The 18,760-nt window shown below is 38.3% G+C and overlaps 1 protein-coding gene across 2 annotated transcripts in view; it reads left to right on the forward strand.

The window, feature by feature from the left end:
- SLIT1 (slit guidance ligand 1) overlaps positions 1–18,760 on the forward strand; it is a 3,022,655-nt gene that overhangs the window by 2,876,260 nt on the left and 127,635 nt on the right. For both annotated transcript variants that reach the window (XM_044056244.1, XM_044056245.1), the window contains exon 34: positions 5,324–5,478. In XM_044056244.1, coding sequence (XP_043912179.1) covers positions 5,324–5,478 — 155 coding nt within the window. The remainder of the gene's footprint in view (positions 1–5,323; positions 5,479–18,760) is intronic.

Here is an 18,760-nt window from a genome sequence, read left to right on the forward strand (position 1 = left end):
ATCTTGTATCATAGAATTCAAACCAGATCATAAAGTACTTGTATTATTACCCACTGCTGAAAATAATTTCCTTGCAAAGTGGCAAGGACCATATGAAGTTCTACAGAATTTAAAAAAATATAAGCTAAGACAACCAGGGAAAAAGAATTCAGAACACTTACACCAAATAAATATTCTGAAACCTTGGAGAGAAACTGAAATATGTTTGCAGACGAAGTTAGGGTCCCCCCACAGCATGTCCTGAAGTCAAAATAGGGGAAACATTATAAATATCTGGGGAACAAAATGTAAAGGAATTTCTATGTAGAAATAAGAAAATATTCTCAGTGTTGTCTGGTAAGACCAGTTTTATCGAATCAGAAACTGTACCTGGTAAGAGGATAAATTTGAAACCATACTGAATACCAGAATCCCATTGCCAGCAGATAAGGTAGACATACAAAGCTATTGGGGTCTAAGAAGAATCCCAAACAGAGTGTAATAGTCTCAGTGTATTGGTCCCTAAGTCTTATTAGGGTTTTCCAATGACTTTAAGACAAATTAAACTGCATTTTTCAATTTGATCCATATCCCATGCCCCAAGTGAACAAACTAATAGAAAATTGGGCAAGATTATGCTCTTTCAAGTAGGACTTGACAAAGGATTATTAGCAAATTTAGCAAGCCGCAGAATCTAAAGGAAAAAAAAAAAAAAACATTTTCCACATCAACTGAACTCTTTCACTATTGAGTCCCACCTTTTAGTCTCCATGGAGCACCTTTAACATTGCAGAGGTTGCTGGAAAAAAATCCTTAGACCTACAGCCTGCCTGGATGATGTGGTAATATTTTTTGAGGACTAGGAAAGCCATCTTCCTAAAGCCCAAGCCATTTTAATTCTCTGCATGAAAGTGGAGTGTCTACATATCCAGCTAAATCTAAAGTAGGCAAGGCAGAAGCTTACCATTCAAGTTATGTAACAGGACAAAGGGATATGAAAACACTGGCTGAAAAGGTTGAATCAGTGTGACAATGGCCCCTACCAACCACTAAGAAAGAGGCTAAAGCTTTTTTTTAGGAGTGGCTAGCTATTACCTTAAATGTATTCCTAATTGTGCTGCCATTGCAACACTAGTAGGGCATAGGGTTCTGAGGTTAGATTGGATGACAAAAGGGTGGTCAACAAATCAGCAAGCAGATCCGGTAACATGCTTAGCAGGATTATGCAGTTGTTCATTGCTTGCTGGGGTAACTCTAAATGCTACAGACTAGATGGTGATGGTGTATTGATACTACAAAAGGAAAAAAGATAGTAAAAGGAAACTGCAGGCACTTGTTTAAAAAGGATCAGACTGAATACCTGGTGAGTGAGGGATTCAAGATCATTAACAGTAACTAGCATGGGTTATGGTAATTAGTACATTGTTCAAGAAATTGCAGACTCTGATTCAGTAACTGTGGCAGTAAATAAAGGGCTATGTTTCACCTGCGCGTTAATTCATTTGGTGCTGTTATCATCTCTTAATACTTTCAATTATAAAATTAAACATTTTTAAGAAAGATGAAATTATTACTTACTACTTATGTAGTTTGAAATGGATAAAGAGGTAGTTGCAATCTTCTGTAGTAGTCCACATGAATCACAATGGTAATAGTTCAGGAATAACTTGCCCAGAAAAAATTTTTAAAAATATGACTATCACTTATTTATGTTAAAATATACGTGATACATAAAAATGCATTAAAGCATTGCTTGCTGACTGTATAAAATACTGCTTGTGAAAATATGTACACTGTTACTTGTACAGGTTTAATTTGTGTATGACATACATTTATCAGCAGTATATACTAAAGCAACAAGAAGTAAAGCTGTTAGCCTGGCTTCTGACTCCATGGTGGAGAGGGATGGGTCCTTACTCTGATCCTGCTGACTGGCATTAGACTAGCAGTACTAGCACTGGACAAGCCAGGGAGGGAGAGTAATGAAAGGGTGTGGTTCATTCACCTGTCAAGGGGATAGGGTAATGGGCTCTCAGGATACAAATGGGTAAGTAAGATGTCTCCAGGAGACCTGGGAAACCATTTCCTGTGCTTGAGGGGAGGGGTGGGGGGGGGCTTGCAGAAGAGATGAATGGCTAGTGTGGATCATAGGAAGTTACTAGGCTATTGGCCCTGAGGCCCTTATAAGCCTAGCCAAGAGTTTAGCCAATATTTAAACAAGTCAGCACCCAAAGCCCCTGTCTAGCAGGGGCACAGGTGGAATCCCAGGGGTGTATTTTCTGTTTCCCATCCAGTTATCCAGATTGCGCTTAAAAAGGAATAATGAGGTATTCTGCTTGATGTGGAGAGGAAGTCTATTCCACAGATGGGGATTCTCTGGGACACAAATCTGTCCCGCCAACAAGTCCTACTGATGTCAGAGACTGGGTTGAGGTCACGGGTGTGGGTCACTCGAGTGGAGCTTGACTTGGGGAAAACTCATTGCATGTCTCTATACAGCTCTGCAGGCTCAGCATTGAAAGAGATGGTACAGCTAAAAGAAGAAAACCTTTGAACCTCTCCTAATGGCTGTCTAAATGACAACCCTTGCGGGTTGGCCCTCTCCCAGTGATGGGGATTGAATGGGCTGATTGACCAGGAGGGAGCTGGCAGTGAGGGGGGAAAAAATGACTAAAAAAGTAAAACTGTAACATTTTTAAAATTAGGGCTTTAAAACTCTTCTTCATGTTCTACTCTACTCTTCAGTTTACATGGTTAGGTATATATTCTGACTGCCCTTAGTGAACACCTATCTAGTACCCAAATACTGCATCCTCCATGTGAGTATGGTCCCAGCCACAACAAGGACAGGATGCAGTGTATAAGGTATATAGCTAGAGCTTTATCAGAGTGTTGGTGCCTTCAGAGAGGGGTAAATGAGAAAGGGAGAGATCTGCATTCTGACCCTTTCTGAGCTTGAATGGATCCTCCTGTTCTCCACCTGGTTTATCCTCAGTGGTTCAGATGCACACTGATCTCATCACAGTACATGCATACTCTCATTGTGTTACGGTCCTTCTCTTCTCTGGTTCTCCTTCTGGACATGCTGTTTACTTGCCCCTGATGTCCACAGAAAGTAGTAGGGTACTTTCCATAGCCTGTCCTGAATGTAGGAAAGGAAAACTGGATTTCTCTTTATAATGCTCAGACCTTCAATCCCTGTTTAGCCATTTAGTAGTATGAATCTGTTACAGGTTTAATAAAGCTACAGTAAAAAATCATATTTCCACCAGTAAGCACGTTTGTCTCTCAAAGGAGACATCTTCAGAGTGGTTAAAAAAACATGCTCATTTAAACAGTAGTAAGTCATGTAGCAAAAAATGTCTTAAAAGACAACTAATTAAAACATTTTCCTTATAAGTATGATAAAATCTAACAATACATATTAGGCTTTTCTTTTAGAATTGTCTTAAAATAATTGTGGTTATTAAAACTAAAAGGTTTGTGGTGTTAGACACAACTTGACATCAATATTCTCTACTGTCCAGTTCATTAAAAGTGTCAGCCTTTCTTACTTCATCTTTCACTGCCTCAACCTCTTAAAACTTTCAAATTTATTAAGTTTATGTAGGTTTTTGTGTAACCTGTGAAATGTTCTAGGTAAGAAGAACAAAACGGTGTTATAAGCAATGGATATATGAACATTCTAATGCCATAAAGGTTAAAAATGACAGGAATGTCTTATACAAACACACGAAAGTTTGTGTCAGCTTCAGAATTTTTTTATTTTATTTCACATGAAGAATATCAGTGGTAAGCTGTTTAGGGTTCTCCCTGTTTGCTGTTTGATCAGTACTTACACAGAGAGCTGCCAGTGGTGGCATTGTTTCCTTTCTTTCACTAGCATGAATTTGCTCCCAAACCTGTGTGACTTGCATCATAGATGAATGCACTGGCTGTATGCCACATTTTCAATGCAAAGGATGTTTTACTTTTTTGTAAATGTAGTTATTTTATTTTATTTTTAACAAATGTAGGGTAGAGAGCACAGCTACCAATTTCAGGCCAAGCTAGAGTGCAAATAGACAACAGTAATACAATATAAAATAGTGTGTAGAAATGAAAGTACAAAAAGGAGACATAAGAAACAGTATCAGCAGCAACAGGTCGAGAGAAGTAAATACAAAGTTTATAATAAACATATGTACATATTTACAGGCATGTGATTAAGCTTTGTAAAGCTATTCTATTGAGGAGATTAGCTAGGATACAGTTGAAAGAGAGTTGTAGTTAGGCAACATGACCTTTGTGATTTATTTTATTTTACCTTATCTACCCAAGTAGGCCTTGAACTGGGATTTGAATTTAGCATAAGAGGATTGATCTTCCAAGTAGGGTTGGGGCCATTTCCAGAGTTTGGGGTCTAGATTATGCACTAAAGTTTACTTCTTGGAATTTGTAGTGTTGGTCTTAACTGTGAGTGATTTGAAGGTTGGAGGAGGGGGATGTTGGCTAGAGTGTATCAGAGAAGGTTTGAGAGGGTCATGGTGTAGCAGAGAGATAAGTAAAAGGTCAGCTATGTGTGTAATGGGTAGACATTTGGCTTTTTTAAAAATGCTGCACTGGAATTCTGATGATTGTTTATAAAGATAAATAATAGTAGGTGAACTAAGACAGAACTTAGTGAGACTCCAGTTAAGTATATCAAAGGATATGTCATTACCAATTTTTTCTCAAATGGATCACATGGATAGGTAGTCTTTGAACCACACTAATGCTTCAAAGCTGATCACTAGTTGAATCAAGTGGGAGAGGAAGATGGGATGGATGGTTGAACAGGTCAAAGGCACTAGTAAAGTAAATGAAGAGAGACACAGTGAGGGTACCTTTGTCCGTGTTAAGTAGGATTTTATCAGTCAAAATCCAAAGTGCAATCATACAGTCTCTTGCAGCTTTCCAAATGGTGGGCAGGGAAAGGTGGTAAATGTGCAAAAGAGGCTTAATAATATAGTCTGTACGGTAGTAGATGAACCAAGGCACTAGATTATAAGTCCCGGTGGGTACCTCTAGAGGGATTCGTTTTAGTAACTGTTCAATTTCTTTTTGTGTGAAATGCATATACATGATCTGCATATCAGTCCATTGATTCTATAGTCATGTTTTTTTTTTTAAATGTCAGACAGGCATAGATGTGTTAATATAACAAAATAGCATGCTACTACAGATTTTAGTCTGCATACAGAGCATTTATAACTGTTTGAATATAGTGCCAAGTGTTGCCAAAAAGAATCTGCTGTATACTTTGTAGAAAGCTGAATATACCATTTTCTCATTTTACATTTATGCTGTTTCATTTTGTGTCTAGCTCTGAAACCATTAATGATGGGCAGTTCCACACTGTAGAGCTGGTGACATTTGACCAAATGGTAAACCTCTCCATAGATGGTGGCAACCCAATAACCATGGATAATTTCGGCAAGCACTATCCACAAAAAGGGGAAGCAGAACTCTATGTCGGAGGTAAGGAACTCTACTGATTCGGAATAAAAATAAAATGGTATTGCAGAAGGCAGAACAAATTTTAGAGCATTTAAGCATTGGAGGTCATGAATTATTCAAGCCTGTGCAGAAAGTTTGTGGTATTCAGGGAAAGAAAAATAGAGGTTGTATTCCATAACTTTCTGTTCTAACCAGCTAAACAGCCAGCTAATGGTAGTGAGCTAAGGAAGGCCTTTGTTGGCTGGTGTCATAAGACACAGGCATTAATGTCAAAACAGTACCATTATTAAAATAAGTGGCTGCCTGCACTGCACATTTATTGAACAAGTATTGTGTTTGTGACATACTCACTAAAAGTCTGTCAAGGGGAATATGGCAAGTCAGTGAATTCTGAATCTCCAAGTTACTGGACATCAAAATGAATTGATGGAGTCACTTTATTGAACTTGGCAGATCCACATAAACACATCTTGCTTTGGAAGAGGGAAGAGGTTTTTCCCTCTTCTCCAAGATTGGGCTTTTTGAAGTTAAAATACAGAAGTATTAGGGATGTTGAGGTACAACCCCCCCCCCCCGCACACACACGCACACACACATTGGTAATACAGAAGGGGCTTACTCCTCTGCCAAAGCAACTTACCATTATGTGTATATTCCATTTTCAATAAAATGCCAATATGATCAGTCAGTATTGACAAACTGTGATTCAGAATTCAGGATTTTCTAACTTGCCATGAACCCCAGTTGGGCTTCACAGCTATCAGACCAATTTATACAATTAGAACACATCTGTGTCAGCAGTAGGTGATACAGTGCTGTCAAATTAGTCATATCATTATAGTGCTGGTGTACATAACGAAATGCTGCCTAAAAGATTAGTCTTTTGCTTAATTTCTCCAAGTATTTTGAGTTTTTTAACATTGTGACAGGACTGTACCCTTTTCCCAAGTCTCAGGACATGTCTAACATTTACAAAAATCAATTTGTCTCCTTCACTAAAGGACTGATGACTTTCATGCTGCCTTTTCCAACAAAATTGTATCCTCACTACTGTCCTATGCCATCAGAACGTCCTTCAGTTGGCAGCATTAGCCCTCATTTGTAACTTCTTGCTTAGTGCAGATCCTAAACAAACTACAATCTGAGCTTTTTTTTTTTTTCTTCAAAACTTGGTTTAGAATCTAAACTTGAACCTAAACTTGAATTGAGATGCAATCAATGCCTAGTTGTCAAGGTTTCTCAAAGTGATCCACATGCTCTGTTTTCTGTTTGGAATTAACCCATTTCCTTTAAGCTCTTAACTTCTACCCTTCCATCCATAACTAGTTTTAGAGGACAGTTAATATCCATTCTCCTGAGATTCATGAACAACTACTCATTTACTTCAACACTGTTGTGTTACTTTGTTTTTTCCCTTTGTGATGGACACAGCAGATTGATGTATCTTTTTCATAGGTTCTATGCTCTCTGTGTTTCAGCCTCATCTTTTGCTATTGCTATTGTTCTCTGAAGCAGCTAGAGTTATTTGACAATCTACCTTTAGGAGGTCCTTTACTCATAACTGTGGTGTTGTCTGTCTTTACCAATAATCGTCCTGGAAGAATGTGGTCTTTGAAGGCTGTCAGGGGAATTCTGTACAGCTAACATTTCTTTTTGGTTGATATGCAGGTGCATCTGTCTCAGGTTCCATTTGCCCTGAATGCACTGCCCTGCCAAGAGAGCCCCCCATGCATAGTCTGATGCGTCTGCTGTTAGGGTTTGGGTGGCAGGAGGTAGAGTGAAAGGAAGTCCCTTGTTGTGGTAGCAGGCATCTGCCCACCAAAGGAACTCTGTCTTGATACAAGGAATGACAGGAATCATTGTTTCCAGATCCTGAGAATGTTGACACCATAGGCTTTTTAGATACCATTGTAGTTTCCTCATATGCAGTCTTGCATATGGAATTAGTAGAATGCAAGAGGCCATGAACCCCAGGGCTTGCAGAATTTTCCTTGCAGATAGCTGGGTCTTTGTGGCCAGTAGTTTGAAGTAGGTTGTCAAATAAACTTGTTTCTCTGGAGTGAGGAAAGCCATCTGGGAAGTTGTATTCAAGCTTGCTCCCAGGAATACAATCTGTTGGCAGGGTACTAGGTGAGATTTCTTTTCATTTATGATGTACCCCAGTGAGGTTAGAAGATTCTTTTTGAATGCAAGATGTTTTAAAAGCAAATCCTGGCTTTCTGCCTGAATCAGACAATCATCCAAGTATGGATATATCTGAATATTTCTCTGCCTGCAAAATGCAATAGCTGGAGCTAGACACTTTGTGAATACCCTGGGCACAGTAGATAAGCCAAAGGGAAGTACAGAGAACTGATAGTGCATGGAGTCTGCTCTGAAGTGTAGGCATTTCCTGCAAGATTCTCTTATTGGAATATACAGGTAAGCTTCCTTTAAGTCTAAGGTTGCCAACCAGGCATCTTTGCCTAACATAGGAAGCAGCTGTTGAAGTGTTAGAATTTTGAATTTTGAAATTACCAAAAAGGTGTTTAGAATAGAGAGGTCCAGGTTAGGACACCAGGAGCTGTCTTTTCTGGGTACCAGGAAAAGTCTTGAATAAAAACCTTGTCACCTTTCTTCTGCTGGGACAGGTTGAATAGCCCTGATACTTAGAAGAGAGAGAACCTGCTGTTGGATCTCTACCCACTGATTTGGGGGTAGGTCCGGACAACCATTTGGGGTTGGTAGGGTGTGGAAGTAGAATCTGTTTTCTTGAGAAACTATATTCAAAACCCATTTGTTTTGGGTAATGAGTTCACAGTTTTTTGCATGCAGGGCGAGCTTTCCTCCTAAGGGAGCAGGCAGTTGAGCAGGGCTTGGAAGAGTTAAGGTTAAGTCATTGTGCCATTTTTCCATATGGGGGTGCCTTACTACTCCCTGCTTTGGAAGTGGGAGCCCCCCACTGCTTAGGCCTATGCGTAGCCTGAGACTGTAACCTAGGTGGTCTGCTGTTCCTGGTTTGGACTGAGAGGGCCTGGAAGAGACTGAAAAAGTCCAATTCTTTGAAGGCCAATGCCTACTAAATCTGGGAGGCTGTACTTGCAGGAATTCTTTAACAGTTTGCATAGATTTAGCTTTTTCCTCCATCTTTTTGAGGACTTCTGCTTTGTTGCCAAACAGGTGGTCCCGGTTTAAGGGAGCATCCAGTAATTTAGCTTTAGCATCATCTGGCAAATTTTGCTCCTTAAGCCAAGCATGCCTTCTAAGTACAGACCCAGTGACAGCAGCCCTGCAAGATGCTTCTAAAGAGTCAAAACCACATTGCAAAATATGTTTACCAACTTGTTCTGCAGAATGCATTAAATCCTGTAATTCTTTGTGTTCAGCACAGTCAGGAATCAACATCATTTTCTGTTTAAGTAGTCCCATAATATGCTGCTGGTACATTAACATATGAAACTGGCAATTTAAAGCCCTAATGGCCAAAGTAGCAGATGTGTATACCTTCTTACCCCATCTGTTCAAGGCTCTAGAATATCTATCAGAAGGGGTAGGATTTTTCGCATCAGTAGCCTAATGCCCTTTGGTCCTTGTGAAATGGTCTCTGGATCCGCAGTAGGATTCTTGAAGAGGAACTTGTGAGAGTCATATACTCTGTAATACCTGTCAGGTTTACTGGGAGCTGGAGGTAATGTGTCTGGGGAAAGGCTGGATTCCAGGAAAGCATCATCTACAATGTCCAGAACAGGGGCTATATTAAATTAGCGAATGCTTAGAAAAGCGAACGCTAATTCATCAACCCCTTTTAAGCGAAACCTTAAAATCTCCAACACCCGGAACAGTGATTTTTTTCACAGGGAAAAAAAAAATCTCTGGTCCACAAAAAAAAAAAAAAAAAAAAAAAAAAAAACTTAAAACATTATATAATGTGGGGGGCTTGTCCCCCACACCTCCCAATGTGAGGGGCTGTGCCCCCCCACACACCCCCTACTTAAATATACCAACTCCGAGATCACACCACAGTGGAGGAAATGGGAAACTCCTGAAACCGGCCCAGCGATTTTTTTTCTCTGTGAAAAAAATCGCTGTTCCAGCTATTCGAGATTGTAAGCTTTTGCTTAATAGGGTCGATGAATTAGCATTCGCTTTTCTAAGCATTCTCTAATTTAATATAGACCCCAGAACAGGAGGGATAGCTAAAGGCCTGTGTTGAGGAAGGAGTAAGGATTCCCTAAGCCTCTTTTTGGAGTCAGAGTAATCCTGGCTTTCCCAGCGGAAATGCTCCCTAAGAGCCTGCAAGGTTTCACCAAAAGAAAAATCTTCTGGCGGGGAAGCAGAGGGAATGGAATCTTCTGCATCAGAATCCTCATAGGTAGATAAGGGAAAACCCTGGTACTCAGAAGAAACAGAAATATCAGTTTCCTGATCAGAAGAATCAGAAGGAAAATCAGTTCTAGATCTCTTAGAGGGGGAAGGCTGGCATCCCCTAATTAAGGTAATAAGGTCTTTAGCCATTCTAAGCATTTATCTTTTAGGCATATGGGCCTGACCATGCAGTTTGGACGTTGGTTTTCTAGGCATGGTGTGAGGTTTAGGTCTGGATGAAGAAGATGGCGTTGGTTTAATATGCAAGTCTGTAGGCCTGAACACTCCCTCAGAAGCCGGTGCCTGCACAGTGGCTCCGAACCCATCCAATGTAGAGACATCTGTAGGTTCCATAGTCAAAGAAGCATCTCGCGGCATACCAGACTCTGAATGGGTCTCAGTAGATGCCTGCGAATCTGAAGTAGCTGGTATCAGGGGCTGCAAAAGCACCTCACTGAGTACCGGCAGATTGGCGACTAGCTTAACGGAAGCATCATCGGCAGTTTGGACCTATGCGGCTGTCTTTATCCTTACATTTTTTCAGAATATCGGTAGTTGGATGGCTTACCAAAGCCATTTCTGGATAGTTATACCAAGTACCAAAATAATTTGCTGCAACTATAGCCCGACGACGAATAGTTTGGGGGTTGAATAAGGCACAAAACAGACAGTGAGGGATGTCGTGGTCTGGGCCTAAGCAAGAAATGCAGGACGAATGAAAATCTTTATGAAGTATTTGCTTTCCACAGGTAATACAATTGTTAACTTTTACTTGCGTCAGTTAAGAGCAAGAAAAATTATCTTCAACAGAGTACTTCGCTTTTCTGAAGACTTCGGTTCTGAAATTCGAAAACGAAAATTACAGGAGTCGGCCGACCGGCACTTGCAAACTGCTTCTGCTTCGGGCACCGTGCAGCAAGAAAGACTGATGTAATGGCGTCGGCTGCATGTTTTATACCCCTGACAACCTGACATCATGGAAGAAGGGATAGCATCCGATGCAGGAATCCAAGACTCTGGTATTCAGGCCGGATGAGATCTACCTCCAGGCAGATAACCCAAATGTGAAGACTGTAACAGTGAAATGTGAAGAACATCACTATCACATGTTTTAAATTGGTGCAATTCCTTATGAGTTTTTAACTTATATCTCTGGAAAAATCATGGCTAAGAGAAAGACATAGCTGATGAGGAGCCTTCTCTGACAGGAGATAAAATAAATGTGAAGAAATTGGTTTGGTTATCTTATCAAGTTCATTAGTCCAAATTCCTACTGATATGAATTTTTATCCAGATGAGTTTGATTAAGGTCTTTGTTCACAAAAGTTTACATTTGAAAAAGGCTTACTTGCTTTATAAAAAAAAAAAAAAAAAAAAAAAACATTAATTAGCAACATGAAAGATGCTGTGTAGTTATTGTTTTATAATTTAGCGCCATGGAATTATACTGGACTGAACAGTCCAGTCCAACCACTAGAGGGGGTGGGGTAGGGCATTTAAGAATAACTGCCCTGAATGACAGCCACCAACACCCAACTCTCACCACAGTCTGCAGCAGTTATGGTCGACCAAGACAGATAAATAAATAGATTAACAGGACAGCTGAAGGGGGTGGGCTAAACAATCAGATGGGGAGAACCCAATTAGTTAATTAAATATATAAAAGAAGAAGAATTAATATTACAAGTTTTTCATTATTTGTCGAAGTTGGAACAGTTACAAAGAAGGGTGACTGACAAAGAAGAATCGGTGAAATCTAGAGAAGGTTCATCTAAAATGTTTGGAAAGCCTTAAGATTACAAAGAAAAGGAGTTTGTAGATGTCCCTGGATTAATTAATAGTCACATGACCTTTGTAGTACTTAAAGACTGGGAGGGGATTAAGTTCATTAACACCTGAAGAAGGAACTTGTGAAAGCACTTGTGTATACCTGTATTAAACATTTTAAACTGGAATCCTTGCCTGAGTCTCTTTGCCTAATATTGATTGTTGGAGTTTTGACTCTTGTTGATACGAGCATCTAGATCTCAGTAGTGTTATTGGTTTTTCACATTATTGTGTGGTTTACATCTACTGTTGTCCAGAATATGGCTTCAGGAACAGGCACAGCTGAGCTGGACTATCATCCCCTGTTATACACAAAGAGAAAATTGCCAGGACTGATTCGTTTTTGAAATGCCTTGAGGAAAGCAGTAATCCACTGTATAATTGTGTGGCTACTGAGGGAACACATACCTTGGATTTAATTACTTTGAAAAGTAAGTTAATTTCTCTTGAAAAAGATTTGCTTAAATTGAAATGGAATCAATATAAAAAAATTCACCTAGAAGTTTGTCTAAGTGAAAAGATAATACCTCGGGGCTTGTGGGTTTTAAAAATGCCTGCGCATGTGAACTGTGATCCTGACTTGCTCACAGAATGGCAAAAAGTAAACATCAAGACCAGTATAGAGTATCTGAAACTGCTTGTTGCGGCAGCGGTTAAAGAAATTAACACCCTGCTTCGATGCATTAAAGCCAAATATGAAGAACTTTTAGATGCTTTTGATTATACTATGATTGATAAGTTTATGACTGATGTCATGGACTCTGTGGCAGCCTACAGCAGGAAGCTGCTTAAAATTAAAATGAACAAAAATAGTAAGGGATAGACAAGACTTTGCAATGGGACATGTTTTCACTTGGCCCCATGCGTATGCGCCCATTGTTAATGCACAAGTGGATACTGGTTTGAATTTCCAGCCCGAGTCATCTACTGAGGGAGACAGTACCAATCACGAGTTGCCTATGCCACAGGGAGGAGGGGCAATAGAGACTGCACAATGTCAGCCCCCATGAGAGACTTGGGAGCTAGGAAGAAGATGACTGTAGTTACAGCGCAAATACACTGCTCTGAGACATCGGAGATGAGCGGTTTGACCAACATCACACAGCACGACCATGTTAGAACTGTTGATGAGGATTTTTTAGGTCAGACCAGCTTGAGTTTTCCTCTGGCAATAAGGGATCAGAAAGGACAGCACAGAAATGAACAGCTGTGAGGCAGGAGCCACAGCAGGATGAAGCAGAAGCAAGAGAATGCATCTGTAAGTCCTTACAACATAAAGAGATCGTTTCTGAATGCGAAAAAGGTTTAGTGTGGAATTTATCGGACTATGAATTAATTGTGAATGAGCTTAATGTTGTAAGTAAAAGTTTGTCTTTTATTCCTACATCCGATTCTGATTTTGTGTATGCAAGTTTTGATATTGAAATGTTTGTTAGAAATTTAACTTTAAAGGGCACATATAAAGACAGTGATAATTCACTAGGCCATGATAATGTTTTTAAGAAACCAAGTACTTATATTCCTTTAGTAAATCCTTTGATAAATGCATATGAGAAAATGTGCATTGAAGATCTATATGTTACAAGGTAAATGTGAACATCCTGTGAAAGGGGATTGTAAAAAATGGTTTGACCTTTACGAAGGGTGAAAAACAAGCCTTGAGAGATTTGAAAAGCAATGAGACTATAGTCATAAGGCCTGCAGACAAAGGTAGCCCTGTTGTTGTTTTATCCAGGGCAAAATATGACTATTCTATGTTAGATATGTTAAATGATACTACGTTCTATAAGAAGATTACTTATATTAAAAGTCAAGGAAATGGTGAAAATTGTTGAAAGTGAATTACATGGTATGTTCCGTGACAACAAAATTGATAATAAGTTATTGAAATACTTTTTAGTTCATAATCCTGTTACACCAATTATACAAGGACTGCCTAAGCTGATTAAGGACTAAGTAAATCCACCTATGAGACCAATTGTAGCAGGCAGGAATTGGTGCACAGAACCATTATCTGTATACATTGAAAAAAACTTAAGACCTGTTCTGAACAGCTTTGAACATGTCTTGAGAGATAATGAACATTTTTTGAGAAATCTGTATGAATTTAGGAGTACCAATGGAAATATCACTAATTATTATTTAGTTACCCTGGACGTAGTACCCCTTTTTACAGTCATTCCCAACAATATTGGAATTAAGAGCACTGGGGAATTTTTTAAATGTTTTTCTTCCTACACAGAAGAGAAAATTAGACAGATTCAGGAGTTATTGAAGTTGGTACTGGAACATAATGTTTTTATTTATGATGAAAATGTCTATTGGCAATGCAGAGGCGTAGCTATGCGCACCTCGTGTTCCAATAGCTATGCCAATGCTATTATGGTGACATGGGAACATGAGTTTATGTTAAATGGTCCATATAAACAATATATCTCCTTTTTTCAGAAATTTGTTGATGATTTGTTTATCATATAGACAGGCCCTTTAGATATATTCAGTGAGATTGTAATTTTTGTTAATCAGACTACCCAGTTCCTTAAGTTTATTTACAGGATCTCCAGTGAGGAGATGGATTTTTTAGATACCACCGTAATAAGAGATCAGGATAATGGATTTTATACTAGGTTGTTTAGGAAAGAATGTTATGTCAGTCACCTATTGACCAGGGACAGCATGCATCCCCCACATATTTTCAAGAATGTTATAAGGAACCAAGTCTATAGAGCCTCAAGATTGAATGTTAGAGATGAAGATTTTAGGCAGCAAGTAGCCGTTACTGGGCAACAATTGAGGGAAAGAGGGCACAAAGAAAAGGATCTCTATGATAATGTAATGGAAATAACTGGTTTACAGAATACCAAGGCTAAACCCTATTTTGCTGATAGGTATATTACCAGTCCATTAAATAGTAGACCCACTTGGGATAACCAAATGAAAGTAACATTAAGCTACTCTAATAATGTTTCTGAATATATTGATAATATACTTAAACATTGGGGTATACTTATAACTGATAAAAGTCTGGCTACCCTGATTGAAGCTCAACCCACCTTTTGCTTCAAGAATCAAAAATCTTTGAAGAGGCAGTTATGTTTATCGAAAGATAACTATCAAGGAAATGTGAATCGGTTGAGGGAGCCTTTAGACTTGGGGACAAAACCATGTGAGAAATGCCCATATTGTGTATATATAGATACGAGCCATATTTTTATGCACCCAGACCAGAAGATGATGTAAAATGTAATGCCCAGGCCAATTCTGAGACCCAACACATTATTTACCTAGCATACTGCCTGGAGTGTAAAAAATGTTATATAGGGAAAACCAACAGAACATTTAAAGAAAGGATCGGGGAGCTTATTTATAATATAAACAAGAGAAATAAATGTAATCATATTGCCAAAGTAGTTAGGAAATCCTTCTATGTGGCCCATCTAATTACTAAAGGGTTCGCATCTAGAAATAAAGAGGTTATAGTGCCCCTCTACTCGTCACTCATCAGACCCATCATAGAGTACAATGCCCCATTTGGGATGTACCTCACAAGAAACTTCCAACAGCTGAAGACACCACAAAAGTACCTCACCAAGAGGATTACTGGCCTCAAACATGTCCTATGCAGCCCGACAGAAAAAACTCTGGCTGTACTCAGTGGCATATCGCTTACTCAGAGGTGATCTCTGCCTGACTTACAAAGCCATGTCCAACTCAGAATTGATGGACATGCTCCACCTAAAGAAATCCTAGTCACTGCAAGCCACACACTATAGTGAGCTAAACCTCACCACAACAATAAATAGAACATGCTGGAGGGATAGATTCCTGTCACAGAGACTCCCCATGCTTTGGAACAAAATTCCAAACTACATTAGTTAGAGCCCCTCACTAACACTCTTCAAGAGAAACCTTGATGAGTGGATGGGTAACAGAAACTACACCCCTGGGATCACTTCATTGGCTCTGCTTGACAGAGGATCAGTTAATTAATCAATGGGATGGCGAAAGCCGACACACTCTGACTAGGCTTATAAATGCCCTCAGACAGATACCCTAGTACCTACCTATGAACCTATAATGCTTTAGCCAAGTATGTCATGAATACTAGTGCAGTACATAGTTTCAAGTTCATGGCCATAGCTTGAGTTTATGAAACTAAAAGAGGAGGGGACATACGTACTATCACTGAAGAAATAGAAGCAAAATCAATAGTGAGATTAAGAGGTGATGCAGGATATGGCCTGAACGAGTATGTCCCCTTACAACCAAAACTAAAATCTAGACCTCTTCATAGATAATGTAAGATGTATTTATATGCTTCTGTATGTACTTTTATTTTTATTTTAGTGATGTAGGAAGATTGACAAATTTATATATATATGCCATTTTTTATATAGATATGCTATATATTTTTTACACAGGTATCATATATTTTTCATTGGGTTCACAATATTGCTGGATTTTATATTTGTTTTATTGTGTATGGAGTTTGTAGATGTCCCTGGATTAATTGTCACATGACCTTTGTAGTATTTAAAGACTGGAAAGGGAGTAAGTTCATTAACACCTGAAGAAGCAACTTGTGAAAGTTCTTGTGTATATCTGTATTAAACTGGAAGCCTTGCCTGAGTCTCTTTGCCTAATATTGATTGTTGGAGTTTTGACTCTTGTTGACAAGGGCATCTGGATCACAGTAGTGTTTGTGTTTTTTACATTATTGTTTTGTTTTTTTTAGTTTTCTCGGCTTACAGTTCATTATTTGCCTACTTGCCTACTAGTTTGTTCTTTGTAGACTGATGGGGAGATGGGATGATATCTTGGTTGAACCAGGGCCATGATGAAGATTTCTGAAAAGTGTTGATATCAAAATAAGATCTAAGTTTGTAAACTGCAGTGGAATCTATGATTTGGATGGTATGCATCAATAAAAATGAGGACTGATTAGTGAAAGAAATATTATTTTTGTATTGAAAGATTGCACAGATAACTTGATAATGGAAATGCACTGGATTTGGTATATGTATTATGGGAAGAGGTAAATATGTAGCCAGAAGTCAGATTTTTTTTTTAAAGAGAGGAGCAGCAGCCTGTGAGGACTAGGTGGAGGTTTTAGCACTAAGTTGTCACAGGGCAATTTGCTATAGTTTCTTGTTTGCTGATGACATTTTGTAGGAAAGAGGCAAGGTAGCACCACATTCATCAATAAAGAGACATGGTAAATAGTAAGAAGACAACACAAAGGCTAGATTTGAAGATAGATGATTGTGTATATGGCAAAAAAGGGTGATGGCCATACAAGAAATAATTTATTGAGGTTTTTGAGAAACGGTTGGCAAATGCAATTTAACTGGAAGACTGATATATCCAGCTTTCACCCAAGACAAATTATGCATTAAATTATGACAAACATATAACACTAATGATACGTTCTCCTAAGTATAGAGAAGTGTTTAAATAGATGCACAGGAAAGTGTAAACTTATGCAAGTAACATGATAAAGGAAAAGTTCTGTAGTGTAAACATGGAAGCTGTTAAAGTGCAGAAGTTATAGTAATTTATGTGGAGTTGCATGGAACTATGCCTTATTATGTGGTTGTAAACTTAGTAAATAATTTATTGTCAAAAATAGCTGTAAAGAAGAATTTAAAAATACTGATTTGCATACAGTAACAAAAACTGAATATCAAGGCTTAGTGTATTATTTGGAATAAGAGATGGCTATACAAGATCTGATACTGAAAGCACATGCTAAAATGCTTACATAGTATGTAAATTGAATCATTTAAATCTCTCTGTGATGAACAGTATAAACTTTCAAAACTGTTGCTCATATCAGAATAGATCTTTTGGTCTGCCTGAGTTTGCCATATTTACTGAAAAGTTGCATGGGAAGAAGGATTTTCAAGTAGAGAATTTAGGTTTTAAAATAATGGATCCAGAAATATGTGCCATTTTGCAAATATTTGTGGTGTACTTTATGTAATACAGCTTGGTAAACAAAATAACAAACATGTGTCAATGTATAATTTTCAGATAGCTTACCTGCCATTAGCTCATTTAATAAATGCAAATAAGGAGGCATATCAGTAAATTTCCTCCATGTGAAAAAGTAATCCCTGTTTTAAGTCAGCTGCTATCATCTGAGAGCTTGGTAAAGCATTCAATAATACCAGTATGTTCTGTGTTACGTAATACAAATGACAAGACGGATGTTAACAAAATATATCAGTGCAAATTTAGAAGCTAATGGAAAGGAATATTAATAGAGCCAAATTCAGAAATGTAGCAACAGTATTTGGAAAAACAAAGCTCATGAAATCTGATGCTGACACTGCCAGAGATTTCCAAATTACATAGTTGTCGTACAGATGTACCACAAGTAGTAGAGGTGGTCCCAGTACCACTGATGCTACAAAATGGAATAAGGACCTCACATGCCACGTCAGCTAAGTGGAATTTCTTAATATCTGGGTCTCCAATGAAGGTACATAAGGTTTCCCAGAAATCACATTGTAGAGCACAAAAGGGTTCACAGGGCATACTGGACCTCAGGAAATGATGTGCTGGGTGGAAATGTATCAAAGGCAATGCTGGAATGCATGTGGTTTATTTGGAAAGGCTGTATGAAGTATGGGTGTTAGAAAGAACTGTTTTCTTAATAACTAAATGGTTTATATTTTCCTACTGGAATCAACAGTTTCCTGAGGTTTTCCCATTGCGAGAATGGCAGAAAGTTTTTTAGACTCAAGTATGTTTGAGTAAAACAGAAGTGAAAATCTTAAGTTGGGAAATAGATTTTACCCTAATCACACACACAATTTTCTGTAATGTAATCAAGCTGCTATATGGTGCGGCATATGCCACATGAATAAAAAAAAAAAAAACAGAAAGTAAAAAATAAAGACCAAAACATGACAGATACTCTTTATAATGTCAACTATGATTATTGAATAAGCACCTTCTTACAATTATGTCATTAGTCATTTCACTTCATCAAAAATATTGCATGTGTGTGTATGTATGTATGTATGTATGTATATATATATATATATATATATATATATATATATATATATATATATATATATATATATATACATATGCATATATATAAGCATGTGTCGTGTGTGTT

The sequence above is a fragment of the Protopterus annectens genome, chromosome 14.part0, assembly GCF_019279795.1.
Source record: "Protopterus annectens isolate FY-2018-M chromosome 14.part0, PAN1.0, whole genome shotgun sequence".
Classification (NCBI taxonomy): Eukaryota; Metazoa; Chordata; order Ceratodontiformes; family Protopteridae; genus Protopterus; species Protopterus annectens.